The 15,213-nt window shown below is 44.6% G+C and overlaps 2 protein-coding genes across 5 annotated transcripts in view; one reads left to right on the forward strand and one right to left on the reverse strand.

Moving 5' to 3' along the window:
- The window catches only part of FAM118B (family with sequence similarity 118 member B), a 46,599-nt gene extending 41,383 nt beyond the window's left edge, over window positions 1–5,216 (reverse strand). Inside the window, exon 1 of one of the 4 annotated variants that reach the window (XM_057695413.1) lies at window positions 5,153–5,216. The gene's annotated coding sequence lies outside the window, so the exon portion shown is untranslated. Of the gene's footprint in view, window positions 1–3,433; window positions 3,547–5,152 lie in introns of those variants that run through there. The other 3 variants (XM_057695416.1, XM_057695418.1, XM_057695419.1) reach the window with 3 other exon arrangements.
- A 66-nt stretch (window positions 5,217–5,282) lies between these two features.
- Window positions 5,283–14,294, forward strand: RPUSD4 (RNA pseudouridine synthase D4). Its single transcript, XM_057695154.1, has 7 exons — window positions 5,283–5,537; window positions 5,906–6,071; window positions 7,765–7,966; window positions 11,732–11,825; window positions 11,900–12,044; window positions 13,207–13,304; window positions 13,762–14,294. Exons 1-7 carry the CDS (start codon window positions 5,352–5,354, stop codon window positions 13,999–14,001), a joined length of 1,131 nt encoding a protein of 376 aa, XP_057551137.1. The 5' UTR covers window positions 5,283–5,351; the 3' UTR covers window positions 14,002–14,294.
- The last annotated feature ends 919 nt before the right edge of the window (window positions 14,295–15,213 follow it).

The raw sequence follows: 15,213 nt of genomic DNA on the forward strand, positions 1-15,213 counted from the left end.
ATAAAACGCTGACTAACAATTTCAATACCTACTACACACTAGGAATCAGATATATTTATCTTGCTGTTCATCACAACAATCTTACTAGGTAGGTATTATTAGCTCTATTGCACATATGAAGAAACTGAGGCTGAGGAGATTAAATGCTTGTAAATAACAAAGCGTGATGCAAATCCCAGTCTGTTTTTGAAGCTCCTGCTGTTCCTAACATACCAAGCCTGCCTCATTTTCTGCAAGCACTGGAATTTCAGCCATCACCTAGTTGTTCACTCCACCCCCTTTTTTGGATGAGAAATTTGGGGTCCAAAACTTTGAAGTGATTCCCCTAAATGGAGAATGAGACCAAATTCCATAGCTCTTGACTCTTACTCTATTTTTATTCCACAAATCTATGCACCTGGTGCTATACTAGGTGCTGGACAGAGCTAGCGTTTATTGAGCATTAACTATGTACAGGGCTCTACAGTGCTTTAACCTGCATTAACTCACTTGATCCTCACGGCAGGGTAGATATTATTCCCATTTTACAGGGTAAAGAAACTAAAGTGAGAGAGGTTAAGTAACTTGCACAAGGTCACACAGCTAGCAAGTGACAGCTGGATCTGAAACTCAGTCTTTCTGACTCTGAAGTGGAAGCTCTTAGCATCCCCAAGGTTTAGAGTCTGCATTATCTCTTCTGAATGCCCATATGGTTTTAGTCTCCTAATGAAAACTGTACACACAATGTGTGGACCTTCTTGCATCCTGATGATTCAAACAAATGAACTGTTAGAAAGTGAGACCAACAGGAAAATCTGTGCACTGACTGGTTGCTTGGTGATACCAAGGAACATAAATTTTTAAAGGTTTGATGATGGTATTGAGGTTATGCTGAAAATTAGTCCTTATCTTTGACACATACTGAAGTGTTTACAGATGAAATGATTATTTCTGGGATTTGATTCAAAACCACCAGGAGTTAAGGGTGGGGTGTAGAACAAGACTGGCCCTGTGTTGGTTGGTTGTAGAAGCTGGCTGATGCGTATATGGGGTTTATTAGAGTTTTCTCTATCATGTAAATGTTTGAGACAAGAAAAACCATAACATTAACAGTATTCGGAAAACAGAAACAGAATGATTTTCCCCCACTCTACTTTTTTATTTTCACATTTTCTATATTACTTTTATAATGTAAAACATAAAATAAGCTACTTAAAGAAATTCTCTATCTTCTCAGAATAGGCAAAACAAGTCTGCCCATAATCTAATGAGGTCAAAGCATCATGACAAAAGCATTTCCACCTCTTAATCAGTTAATTAACATTCATACACTTTTAAAAGGGTCACATTTTAAGGCCAAGTATGGTCTTTAAATATAAACTAGCCAAGAGCATAAAAGGCACATAAGTGCAAAACAGATGAGAAACAGACTTAACAAAAAAAAATTACAGTAACTAGACTTGTGGCAGTGATCACTTTGTAGTATATATCAATGTTGAATTATAATGCTGTACAACTGAAACTTACATAATAATAAGTAAAAAAAAAAAATTAAACAGATAGGGTCAGGTAAAAATGCGCTACATTCCAAGGGATAATATGTAACAATGCTTTGGTTAAAAAAACAAAACCAGTTTCTCTTGATAGTTAGGCAGAGTTTGGGACAAAGACATTGAATGTGTAATGCTGACCTTCCTAATGGTCACATGGGCCACAGGACAGGATCTCCTCGCCTGTGTATGGACAGGTGGGGACGGGACAGCCACAGCTCTCAGGCTAGCTGTCTTCTGTGGGTTGCCTCATTTTCCCCAATGACAAAACAACGATTTCCACATGTGTCATCATATGAAAACAGTTTGGGAAGTAGTGATTTAAGCTAGACCTGCCCTGATCATTGCTCAAAAACTGAATAAAAGTATAACAAGGGGCAACAGTACAATGGAATCTCTTTGAAATGCTGGCATGGAAAGAACTATCATACATGTTATAGGTCAATACTATTGTTTTCTAATTTTTTTTTCTATCTGCACTCCTTCCCACACCCCACATAGGAAATCTGAAGGTGTATTCCAGCAGCACTCAATGAAGTAACCTCCAAACATAAATGTTAGCTCAGCAGCATAAAGTTAAATTGTGGGGACAGGAGTAAAATCCTGGTTCTCTGCGCCAACGCTAAATGTATTCAAGGTAAGTCTGACATAAATTCCACTTGTTAAGAAAGAGAAGTAATTACCTGTCAGTGGAAAATCTTCATAGAACAGAAGCTTAGAGCTGGTAAGGATCTTCTTTTAAAAGACAAAAACCTGAAGCCCAAATTACTTGTTCAAGTTCACAAGCAGCTGAACTGGGACCAGTCCCCAGATCTCCTGGCTGCCAACAACTGCACTTTCCAGGGCACCTCCAGAGAACCCCTGCTAATTGCTTCTTTGAATCTCTCTAGAACCATAAAACAATATCCAAGTACTTCCTGCTCTTCAGGGAAACTGAATCACTGGTTAATCTCCAACTAGCAAATCGCTGTTCAAGGAACCAGAATTTAACCTCACGGCACTAATTAAATTTGTGATATTTAAACACAAGTTCCTTTATTAGTCAGTCCCTGTTTGTATTTATGAAATAAAAAGGAGGCTTTGTTGATCTCACACAGGCTAAAAAATATCCTTAAACTCAAGTTATCAAGTTTTTCTTTATATGGTTATTTGGAGGGGGCAGATATTATGATATCTCAAGATTTATGTAAATAAGCCATGTTTGTACTCTATAAGAATGAACACACCACTAACAGAATTCCCCTCCTTGTACTGAGAAAACAGTCCAGACAAGAAGCGTCTCCAACCAAAAAGAGAGTATGAGATTGGTGCAGAAGAGGAAAAATGAGCTACTTAAAGCAGGATCAACTGAATGAGGAAGAGGAAGAAGACAATATATATGTCTGCATAAATTCTTATGTACTGAGAGCAACTCTATTTCAAATCACCAAGTGCCTAGACTCACAGGATAAACATTAAGGAAACAAACTTCTGTACCCATATTGGCTAAAGCTGTACTGTAACACCAAGCAAACGAAAACTCTAAATTCTTCAAATTTCTCTTACAAAGCTTCAACAAGAAAAACCTAAAAGTTCCTTCTCCAGAAAGAAAAGGACCAGTATTTTTATTCCTAGGCACTACAGAGTGGGCCTTGGGTTAACCTGAAACCCAAGAACTGTGTCACTGGCAATGACATCTGAGTGGGTTCTTCATTTTGTTTCCTGCCACAGAAGGCCAATTCTGCAGGAACAGCAGTCACTTCTCGAACGCATTAAGGACAGGTTAAGGCAGCAATAGGTTCCCCAGCCCCCACACAAAACCATAAATGTCTTACACCTAAAACAGGCTTCTAATTAATATAACGATATGAATTTAAGTCCTGATATCCAAATTTCAGCGTCCTTGGAAAGGAGGCTCCACGTGCCTACGTAACGTGGTGTGTGCATCTGCCCAGTGAAACCAGAAGCAGGGTCTGGGGCATTATCAGCAAAAGGCAGTAATTCTCAACTTGTACAGGTCTGTTTCTTTCCTGTGAATCTGCAGGAGGAAAAAACAGGAGAGAGAGAAGCTGTTTCCCAATCTCCCTTGGAATTCTTCACATTAATACTCTGATCACTTTTCTTATTACAGAAACACACACAGGCCTTCTTTCCCTCTCTTTACAAACACATGTGCTCCTACCTCCATTCTTTAGGTCAAAACTGGACGGAAATTAGACAATTTAAAATGTTCAGACACACCTAACATATGCCTATGTGCACTTCAGCCAGCCAAGGGATATTTGTGAGTTTACTCTGTACCAGACGAGAGGATAAAAGAGTGAGTCCTTAAGGCACTCACAGTTTAACAGCAGCTGCCAATGGTACATCTTGACCTGCACAACTCAAAACCAATTCAAATTCAAAGGACAGCACAGTGCAGGGAAAAAGACCACTGAAGGAAGAAGCACAGCCTTACTACTGACCACCTAGGTTGCAGCACCCGAGCTGATTTCCCTGCTAATCAAAGCCCTCTCCTGTCCAATCTGTCCTGCATTCAACTGCCAGATTCACTGCCAGAATTTCACTTTCAAGGAGTCTCTCTAGAATCGTCAAAGAGTCCTCCCTACCTATCACATCTAATTCAAACTCTTCCTCAAGTTAAAGTCTTCTACTGGCTAGCTCCACGTACCTGTTCAAGCCTGTTTCATGCTCAGTAGGGCTCCCTTCTGCCAATCCCTTTTAGGGGGCAGGACGCAAACCTAACTCCACTAACTCCTCAGGCAGCCTTCATTCTAAGCAGTCTTAAAAACTATTTCCTCTATCGTCAGCACAGAGCCATTAATTTTCTGGGATCTCTTCAGGGCTGGCATTAGCTTTCTTCTTAACAAACGGCAGGTCTGTCCCAAGGTCCTTTTGACATTACCATCCCAACCAGATGTTCCTCTTCCCTGCCACCCCTTAGTGAAGTCACAGGGTCTTGACTTAGTGAAGCCGCTGGCATTTTGGGCATGGGAGTCCCAACACTGCACCTTGTCAGAGAAGGAGATGGTCTGGAGCAGTCACAAACCATGGATGGGGAAAATGAAGGAAGCGGAAACGGGAAGGGAAGATTCCTGCTCTGTACTTTGCCTTTTCTTTGGAAGCGGGGGTGGGGGAGACTCCACGAAATGAATTCTTGAAGAAGGCAGAAGAAACTCAAGGTGCTCGCTAGGAAGGAAATATGGGATGGGTCCCTGGATAACGAAAGGGCTCCCCAACACCCCTGGGGAAGGAGGACTAGTTACGACACGTAACAAAGAGGTTGGGAGTCAGGAGGTGAGGGGTGGAGAGGCTTCAGAGATCCCGCATCTCGAAGGTCGAGCGGTATGGAAAGGAACAGGGACACCAGGCGTCCCTCGGGGGACTGGCCGAGCATCCGGGACGTGGTTGCCAAGAGGGACGAGGTGGGCACCTCAGACGGCTCTGGGGCGAGCGTTTATGGGGCATCGATTCTACGGGGCGCGGGGGCGGGGAGGTGGATTTGAGTGGGGTCGTCTCTCAAAAGAATAAACGGTTTCCCAAGACAGGGATGTCCGAGAACGGAAGCCCTGAAGACGCGGAAACGTTAAAGCATTGAGGAACCTGCATTTCCCAGCCCCAACCCGGTTTCCCCACACACTCACCGATTCACCTCCAAACGCCACCGCTCCAGCTGCAGCTACCGGCCGGCGCAGCCGCACTTATGCGCCGACTGCCCCCACGTGACTCGCCCCGGACCCCGCCCCGCCCGCCCCACGTGACCCAGAGGGCCCGCCCACTCTCTCCTGCCTCTAGCCGCTCTTCTGCACGTGGTCTTGGCTCGCCCCTTCCCTTCTCGGCAAGATGGCGGCGCCCGTCTGTAGTGTGCCCGCCCTCTGGGTCCGGGGTTCCCGGCAGCACCTGGGGAGTCTCTTCACTCCCATCTCAAAGCCGCTTTGTTCTGCTGCTGCTGCTTCTCGGCCCCTAGGTGCCCAGCGATTAGCCGAGAGGCTCCGATCCCAGAAACAGGAACAAAAGACGAAGGAGCGGGTGAGTCCAGAGGACCACATGTCCCAAAAGGCAGTGCGCTCATTGGCAGGCGGGGAGAGAGGTAGGAGGGTCTTCTGACACCTGTCAAGTAAATGTCAAGCGCCTGTGGTGGGAGAGTGGCGAGAAGGCGGAGGGGAGAGGCCAGTAGGGGGCGGTATCTTCCTGTGGGCTGGGTTTTTGGCTCCTGCAGACCCCGGCCCTAAGCACTACGTGGGTACAGGTGAGACAGACAGGCACTCCTGCTCTCAAGTTCTTCGGGGAGGGCGCGAGTCTAATGCAACAATACAGGCATTCCCTTCCCAAATTCTCACCCAGACTTACTGAAAGCCCTCCCCACCATACATGTCTCGTCTCTCCTCTCCCCGTAGGTGCCCACAAACCCTGTTCAGCGGAGAGTGCAAGAGCTAGTGCGGTTCACAGGGCAGCTGCAGCGCGTCCACCCCAACGTGCTTGCTAAGGCGCTGAGCCGAGGAATTGTCCACCAGGACAAGGACCTTGTGGTCATCAATAAGCCCTACGGTCTCCCTGTGCATGGTAAGGAGCACGTGGGAAAGCGAGGGGGGCCGCTGCTGCTTTCTGCTGCAAGTAGGGGCAACTCTGACATTACTCATGGGGCTCTCTGAAGCCTTGCTTTGAGAGTAATTAAACTTTTGTGGAGTCCTGTCCTATGTAAGGCACCAGTGAGGACGCAGGTAAATAAGACAGTCCCCACCTTCCAACCATCTGGCAGCCAGCTGTGATTTATGGGATTTGCTGTATGCAGACCTTCACCTGGGATTGCTATAGAGAAGGACAAAAGCTGTGTGGTTCTTAACTTCAGATTAGTTTCCATCAGAATTGGGAAAGAGGACATAATGTGTGTTGGCATATACCTAACAATACCCCAGGGTGCCTAGAACTTAATGGACACCATAATGTTTTGAATAAATGTTAAATGCAGTTGTCAGAGACAGCTGGAATGAGTCAGAAAAGACTGATAGAAAAAACGCATTTGTGGAAAAGGTTTTTCTGGGGGGGGGGAGAGGGTATATTTTAGCTAAAAGAACGAATGCTTTGGGGGAAGGTATGGAGAAGGTTGTGCATGAAAACAGGGAGTTAAATCAGACATTGCCAAGTGCTTTGTGTGTTTTTTTGCTCTCTTGATCCCCCCAATAGCATCTTTTTTTTTCTTTAAGAACTTTTATTGAGATAGAATTGGCATACAATAAACCGCATATATTTAAAGTGTACAATTTGATTCTTTTTCTTATTAGTAATTTATATATGGCAATCCTAATCTCCCAATTCATTCCCCCCCCCACCAAGAGCATCTTGCCTTTTCATTCCTTGAGAGATAATTATTATCCAGATATTTACATTTTATAGATGAGAAAACTGAAAGTTGGGTAAAGTAAGTAATCTGTCCAAGGTCAATGGCTAGTAAGGAGGGTACATAGAGTGGAATCCAGGAAGGTTTCGCCCCAAAGCCCATCCTCTCAGCTCTTCTGTAATGCCTCAGGAGGGCCTTGTTGTCTTGCATTTCTCACTAGGGTTTACTTGGCCAATTCTCAAGCCTTTGTTTATATAGTGAAATATCAGACTTCCTCATTTTGGTTACTAATTTTTTTAAGCTCTTTATTGGAATATAATTGCTTTATACTCTTGTACCAGTTTTTGAGGTACACCAAAGTCAATCAGCTGTATTTATACATATATCCCCATATCCCCTCCCTCCCGTGACTCCCTCCTGCCCTCGCTGTCCTGGCCCTCTAAGGCATCACCCATCATCGAGTTGACCTCCCTTTGTTATACAGCAACTTCCCACTAGCTATCTATTTTACATTTGGTAGTGTATCTATGTCTATGCTACTCTCACTTTTTTTTTAGTATAAGTACATCACTGGGTTAAAATGTATATATATATATATATATACACACATATATATGTCTGAGGAGAAAGCCACATGCTCAAGGACGGTGCTGCTTATACTACAATATTCATACGAGTCACGGGCATTTTATTAAAGTGCAGATTTTGGTGTATAATCTGGGTTGGGGGCCTGAGATTCCTTTTTAGCAAGCTCCCTGAGCAGACCGATATGTTACTGTTCCCTAGACCATAATTCAGTAGTAAGGTTTTAGAAAGCATTTACTGTTAATCCACTAAGGTCTATTTTCCCAAGTAGAGGTGGGGTCTTTGGTGGGATCTTTTCCTGGCCACTTAAACCTTTGGCTTTTTCCTTCTTAGGTGGCCCTGGGGTCCGGCTCTGCATCAGTGATGTACTGCCTGTCCTGGCGAAGGTGCTTCATGGCCACAAGGCAGAGCCCCTGCATCTGTGCCATCGGCTAGACAAGGAAACTACAGGCGTAATGGTGTTGGCGTGGGAAAAAGAAGTGGCACATCAAGTCCAAGAGTTGTTTAGAACCCGTCAGGTGACAAAGAAGTACTGGTATGAAGCCCATCAATAGCAGTCGAGATGGTGGAAATGAAAGCATCCTTTTCATCTCCTAGTAATAGAAGGCACTGTACTAGGACCTCTGGGCATATAAAAAATATAGGAAACAGGTTTAGTGCTTAGAATTTTAGAATCTGATAGCTTAGTGGTGCCTAATTATGGCTGTACATAAAAATTATTAAAAATTAATTATACAAGTAATACACGATTTCATTCCTGTAGTAAAATGTCAGACAAAGATAAAGCAAAAAACTCCTGGAGAATCCACTCATTCTGTTATTCTAGTTCCTTCCCTTGGGGTAGTTTGGTTTTTATTCCTCTGGTGCTTACTCAACCTCCTTACATACATGTCTGGTATATACACTGTGTATGTATCCCTGTGTATATCTATGTACATGTGTGAGTGTATATATCACATTTTACAATGTACATTCTACTTTCTTTTTCCACTTAGCTATTCATCTTGGGGCTCTTTCCATGTCAGTGCATATAGATTTACGTCAGTTTTTTTAATAGAAGAAAAATTCGTGAGCAAAAATGAAACCTATTCCCATTCGCATCTACTCAATTTCCTTCTCTAGAAGCAATCACTGTCATTAGTGTCTTACATAAATTTCCAGAGTTATACGGAGCATGTATAAGCATATTATTGTATGGCAGCATGTTTACACTGCTTTGCATCCTGCTTATTTCACTTGGGCAGTATATCTTGGAGAGCATTTTGTGTTGTACATTTAGAGCTATCTCCTTTTTAATGACTCTGTTGTGCGTATTTGTTGTATGGATATCATAATTTCCTTATTAATGGGCGTTTAGGTACTTTCTCATTTTTCAGACCCTATCGCTAAGAATATGTGAGTATCTCCTTAGGACAAATTCCCGGAAATGGAGTTGCTGGGTTGAAGGGTACACACATTTAAAATTTGAATGGTTGCTACCCAAATTGCTCTCCAAAGTGATTATGTCAGTTTTTACTCTGGCTGGAAGTGGTGAATACCCACCTCCCCTTATGCCTGACCAATGCATTTTTAGAAGGTTTGCCCCTCTGATGGGTAAAAAAAAAATTGATATTTTCTGTTTCCCTGTGTACTAGTGATGTTGACTGTTTTTTTGTGTGTGTTTATTGGCTGTATGAGTTTTCCTTTCTGTGAACAGACTGTTTTCTTTTGCCTATTTTCTATTAGGTTGTTTATTATTCTCTATTTGATTTGTGAGTATTGTTTTTCTGTTTTGGATGTTAGTCCTTTTCGTATTACAGATTTTGCAGCTACTTTGTAGTCTTGGGAGCCTTTAAAAAATCTATATGCTTGAGACCCACCCACAGAGGTTCTGATTCATAAGTCTTGTGGGTGTGGGGATTGGGCATTTATATTTTTTAAAAGCACCACAAATGACTCTGATGTAGGATCAAGTTTAAAAGTCACCATAATGAGATTACAGGTAATGGAGGAAGCTTAGCATGGTAGCCAAGAGCTCAACAAGATCTGTGTTCAACTCTTACCTGTGTCACTTACCAGCGTGGGACCTTAGGCAAATTATTGAACGTCTCTAAGTATCAGGCTTTGTGAAAGATTTGAAGTCAGTTAATTTGGTCTTTTTTTTTTTTAATAAAGTTATTTATTTATTTACTTATTTATTGGCTGCGTTGGGTCTTTGTTGCTGCACACAGGCTTTCTCTAGTTGTGGTGAGCTGGGGCTACTCTTCACTGCAGTGCTAGGGCTTCTCATTGTGGTGGCTTCTCTTGTTGCGGAACATGGGCTCTAGGCTCGAGGGCTTCAGTAGTTGTGACACACGGGTTCAATAGTTGTGGCTCTTGGGCTCTAGAGCACAGGCTCAGTAGTTGTGGCGCACAGGCCTAGTTGCTCTGCGCCATGTAAGATCTTCCCAACCCAGGGAATGAACCCATGTCCCCTGCATTGGCAGGCAGGTTCTTAACCACTGCGCCACCAGGGAAGCCCTATGCCTGAGATTCTTAACTGGATTCTTAACTGCTGCAACACCAGGGACATCCTGGTTAATTGGGTCTTGATGAATGAAGAATTTGATAGATGAGATGGAGAAGTGTGCTCTAGATTGTGGGAACAGTGTACATGAAGGAGGAAGGCATGCAGTCTGGGGTGGAGGAAGGGGTGGTGGCAGATAGTGCTGGAAAGTTTGGCAGGAACCTAGTTAATGATGGTCTTAAATGCCAGGTGCAGGAAATAGAAGTTAGAAGTAGAACATGGCAGACAGCTGATGAGCACTTGCTGACTTAGTATGACAGCAATTTGTTACATTCTAGTTAGTTGTCTGAGTCTTCTTACTAGATTTGGGATTCCTTGAGAGCAGGGATTTTTGTCTTGTTCATCCACATAGAACTGGTACCTACCTAAGTCAGTGTCTACTTACAGTCAGTGAATATTTACTGACTGAAGGTGTTGGAGCAGTAGTGTTAAGTCATTAGGAAGGGTCATCTAGTAGTTACAACTCAGTGTTAGTATGATACAAGTCAGTGTTAGTATGATAAAATGTATCAGCTAGCAGCCTAAACTGCTACCAGCCTGCAGTGGGGCATCCAGGGTGTGAAATCTTATATCTGAGTGGGCTGTTGACTCCTGGGCCAGTTTCTGTGTTGGCCACCAAGTACCTAGGAGAGCTGATTGACCTGGAAGGGACATAAACGTAAGGACAGATTAAAGAGTCTTCTACCTGTCTGTGGTGTGATGAAGGGAGACCTCCAACAAGAGGGATTTGGAGTGAGTTACTGAGCTGTGCTTGGGGTTCCTGTGACTTCCTCCCTGTTTCATCTACCTGGCAAATAGGGCAGGAGCGGTCCTGTGAATTTTTCATTCAATTCATTCATTTCATATGCAACTCAAACTTACAGTTTTTTATCATTTAAAAAAGAAAAACAGGGACTTCCCTGGCGGTCCAGTGGTTAAGACTTCATGCTTCCACTACAGGGGGTATGGGTTCTATCCCTGGTGGTCAGAGAATTGAAGTCCTGCATGCCACACAATGTGGCCAAAGGAAAAAAAAAAGAAAAACAGGATACAAAAGTTTATTACCCTAGTTTAAAATAAAAACTATACATGGGACTTCCTAGGTGGCGCAGTGGTTAAGAATCTGCCTGCTGATGCAGGGGACACAAGTTCAATCCCTGCCCCGGGAAGATCCCACATGCCGTGGAGCAGCTAAGCCCATGCACCACAACTATTGAGCCTGAGCTCTAGAGCCCATGAGCCACAACTGTTGAGCCCATGTGCCGCAACTACTGAAGCCTGAGTGCCTAGAGCCTGTGCTCCGCAACAAGAGAAGCCACCACAATGAGGAGCCGCACATCACAATGAAGTGTAGCCCCTGCTTGCTGCAAGTAGAGAAAGCCCGTGTGCAGCTATGAAGACCCAACCAGCCAATAAGTAAATAAATAGTTATTAAAAAAAATAAAAAATAAAAAAATAAAACTATACATACTCATTTTTAAAGGCTGGATGAAAGACCATGTTATTAATGTAAATTTGTTTGTTTCTTTTTCTGTTTTTTTCCCCAAATACTCTACAATCAGCATGTATTACTTTAGTAGTAAAAAAGATAGGTTTGCAAGGATAGTGTCAAGCTCTCAGACTAAGCGGTATACCAAGAGATTATTTGGTACCCTCTGATCTTAAGAACTGACCGCAGTTGTGCAGAAGGTCCAGTGTTAAAACCTCTAAGTAGCCAGTCCAAGGAGCGCTTCCCTCACCTTTGTGGCTTAAGCAAGGGTCTGTGTGTCCCCCCAGGGCCATCACTGTGCGCGTCCCGGTGCCCGCAGGGGGAGTCGTGGACATCCCCATCGTCCAGAAGGAGGTGCGAGGCCAGCAGCAACACCACAAGGTGGGTGAGCGCCTCCAGAGGGACGGGTTTTCTGCTCTTCCTTCGACGTCACGTCTTGATTTCTTTGGCTCCAGATGACACTGTCCCCGAGCTACCGCATGGATGGCGAGAAGATGGTGAGAGTACGGACCAGCCGGAACGCGCACCTGGCTGTGACTCAGTACCAGGTGCTGAGCAGCACCCTCTCCTCTGCCCTCTTGGAGCTCCAGCCTGTTACCGGTGAGGGCGCCACTGTTCTGCAGTGGGTGGCAGAGCCCCAGTGCTCCTCAGCCTCACCCAGGGCCTTGTGCTGGGCTCCGCCCTTCCTCTGAGCAGCTGGTATTGTGGGGGTACTGGGATTGCACCAGAGTGTGCTTCCGGCGCTGATCTGAGCTGGGAGCTCCCATAGGGATGGTTGTTAAAAACAGTAGGTAACAGAAGGATATCAACAGTTTGTTTCCCTTTATTTAAAAATTTGCAAATTGGTTCCTCAGCAATATTAAGCATAGAATTACCATATGATCCAGCAATTCTGCTCCCTGTATAAATGCAAAGGAATTTAAAACAGGGATTTGAAAAGACATTTGTACACCCGTGTTCACAACAGCACTATTTATAGTAGTCAAAAGGTGAAAACCCAAATATCCATCAACAGATGAATGGAAAAACAGAAGGTGGTACTTCATGCAGTGGAATCGTATTCAGCCTTAGAAAGGAAGGCAGTGCTAACACGTACTGCAGCATGGATAAACCTTAAAGACATTATGCTAAATGAAATAAGCCAAACACAAAAGGACACATATCATTTGATTCCATTTATATGAGATACCTAGAGTAGTCACATTCATAGAAACAGAGAGTAGGGTAGTGGTTACTAGAATCTGGAGAGGAGGGGGTGGAGAGTTATCATTTACCGGGTAGAGAGTTTCAGTTTGGGGCAATGAAAAAGTTGTGGAGATGGACTGTGGTGGTGGTTGCACAACAAGGTGAACATACTTAATGCCACTGAACTGTACCCTTAAAAAAGGATTAAAATGGTGAATTTTATGTATATTTTGCCACAATAAAAAAATAAATGTACAAAGCAAAACTGTTTAGTGTTATACAATAAGATTATTAAAAAAAAAAAAAAGCGTGGCAATGATAGACACCAAGTTCATAGCAGTGGTTATCTGTGGTGAAAAGGGAACTGTGCTGGGGAGGGGTACTTAGAGGCTTAACAGTATTTATAGGGTTTATCTCCTAATAGCTTATAATTTGTTGTATTATTCTTTATACTTTATTGTAGTTGAGGTTTTGCCAGTTTTACTGTGCTTTGATTTAACATGATTAGAAGCAGATGCTGCGAGCGGTATTATTTCTATAGCTACTCATCAGTTTCCTCCCTCTTTTTTTTTTAAAGGAATAAAACATCAGCTTCGAGTTCACCTGTCTTTTGGATTGGATTGCCCAATCCTTGGTGATCACAAGTACTCAGACTGGAACAGGCTGGCCCCCCAGGTAATATGCAGCAGAATAAGGGGGAGAACTTATGCTTTCCCCTTGTTCAGTCCCTGACATGAGTCACAGCAAAGACGTCTTGGTTGTCTTCATGGTGTCTTCACGGTACCATGCTAGTCATCCAGCTTATGGAGAAATCCTGTAGCTGTTAGGAGACTTTCTGAAGGCTCAGGGCAGCCTTTCATGCTGCTGCTACAGAGCCTTGGTGGAAACTGTTTTGTTTTTCGCCATTATAGCCCATTCTCTTGGAAAGCCAGAGAGTTGGCCATGGAGAGCTTCCCTGGCGTGGTGGGTTTTCTCCTAACGTGGGTTCTGAACCCTTCCTAGAAGCGGGTGTCCATCACTATGTCTCCTGAGGGTTGGCGGTGGGGCCCTGTGTGTGAGGGTCTTCTGCCCCCACACGCCGGTCAAGGAGGAGCCGTTGGCCTCACTCTCACAGGCTCTTTCCCTTGTTCAGAAGCTACCTGCTGGTATCCTGAAGAAGCTGGGGCTGCCACAGTCCAAGGCCCGCCACATCCCCCTTCACCTGCATGCCTGCCAGCTGATCCTGCCTGCCCTGCAGCCCGGGAAGGAGGAACTCAACCTGGTCTGCAAGCCTCCTCGCTACTTTGTCCATTCCCTGCGCCGTCTGGGCTTAAAGATGCCGAGTCGGGGTCAAGATGGGGACGTGGAAGCTGCACATCCGGGAGCACAGTGAGGACAGTCAGACAGTTTGCCCTGAATTCTTCGCTTTGTTTAAGGGATTCTGCTAACTTCTCCCTTGGGACAGACTCCAGAAGAGCCAGGCATGATGAGTTAGAGAAACAGCTGCTTCGGGGCTTTTACTAGATACTAGCATCTGTTTTCCAGCACTTTGGCCACGCTCTGGAAAAGCCAGCGGGCAGTCTCCCTTCCTCAGAGTGGAAGAGAACCCAGGACTAGGAGAACGAAAGCATGGAATCTGTGATCAGGAACTGTTTTTACCCAACAATAAAGCTCTTAATCTGTCGGGAAGGTTCCTGTGGTCGGAGAGAACACAATGGTTGTCTAGCGCAGAGAAAAATTCGGAAGCAGCCTCTGCTGTCCTCATGTGGCTGCAGGATCTATCAGCGAAGCCTCTCTGCTTTATTTGCTCAGTCCCAGATGCTATAGCCACCGGTCATAGACCACAAGGATTCTCTGCAGCCTCAGCCCGGGAGCCTTCCTGTGCTGGTGACTGTGGAGCCGGTGAAGGGGTGTTCGGTCAGCAAGGAAAGCAGATGTAAACGGCGGGCAGGTAACAAAAATGAGTGGAGCAGGCAGGGTGTAAGGCCATGGAGGGGAGCATCTGCACGTCTAAAGAGGGCAGTTGATAGCTCCAGCTGAGTGCTGCTCTGTGGGAACAGATTTTCTAACTTTTTTCCAGAGAGTCAGGAAACCCAGGTATTTATGTGAAATCTCCCAGTGTATTGCTAAGTAAATCAGAATCAGTTAGCTTGGATAGGCAAGCAGATCATATCTGCAGGTTGGATTTGGTCTGCAGGCTGCCTGTTTGCAATCTGTTTAAAGAATGGTGTAGAAGTTTAGGGAAAGGTGCCATCTTGAAAGTTCTGCATCAGTGATTGTCGTTTTAGCTCCGTGTAGCACCTGTCTGTTAATCTGTAAATGTGTGGTTGTAAGGGGGCTGCCTGTTTTTTGAATCTTCTTTTTTTTGGAAGCAAGCCTCTCCTTGGGTTTCAGGAGGGAGATGCTGAGCTGAGCACCAGGTGGGAGGAAGTTATCTCGGCCGCCCCGCTCAGTTGTCCAGCTCGCTCCCATCTTGTTTCTTGCAACAGTACAATCTTGCAAACAAATACACCTCATGTTACTTTGGCTGAGCTGAGAAAACGCGGAGTGACAGCACAGTTGGGGAGAAGCCCCAAGAGCAGTCGTGAGGTGCTCTCTCTGTGTT

This window comes from Hippopotamus amphibius, chromosome 9 (assembly GCF_030028045.1).
Source record: "Hippopotamus amphibius kiboko isolate mHipAmp2 chromosome 9, mHipAmp2.hap2, whole genome shotgun sequence".
Lineage (NCBI taxonomy): Eukaryota > Metazoa > Chordata > Mammalia > Artiodactyla > Hippopotamidae > Hippopotamus > Hippopotamus amphibius.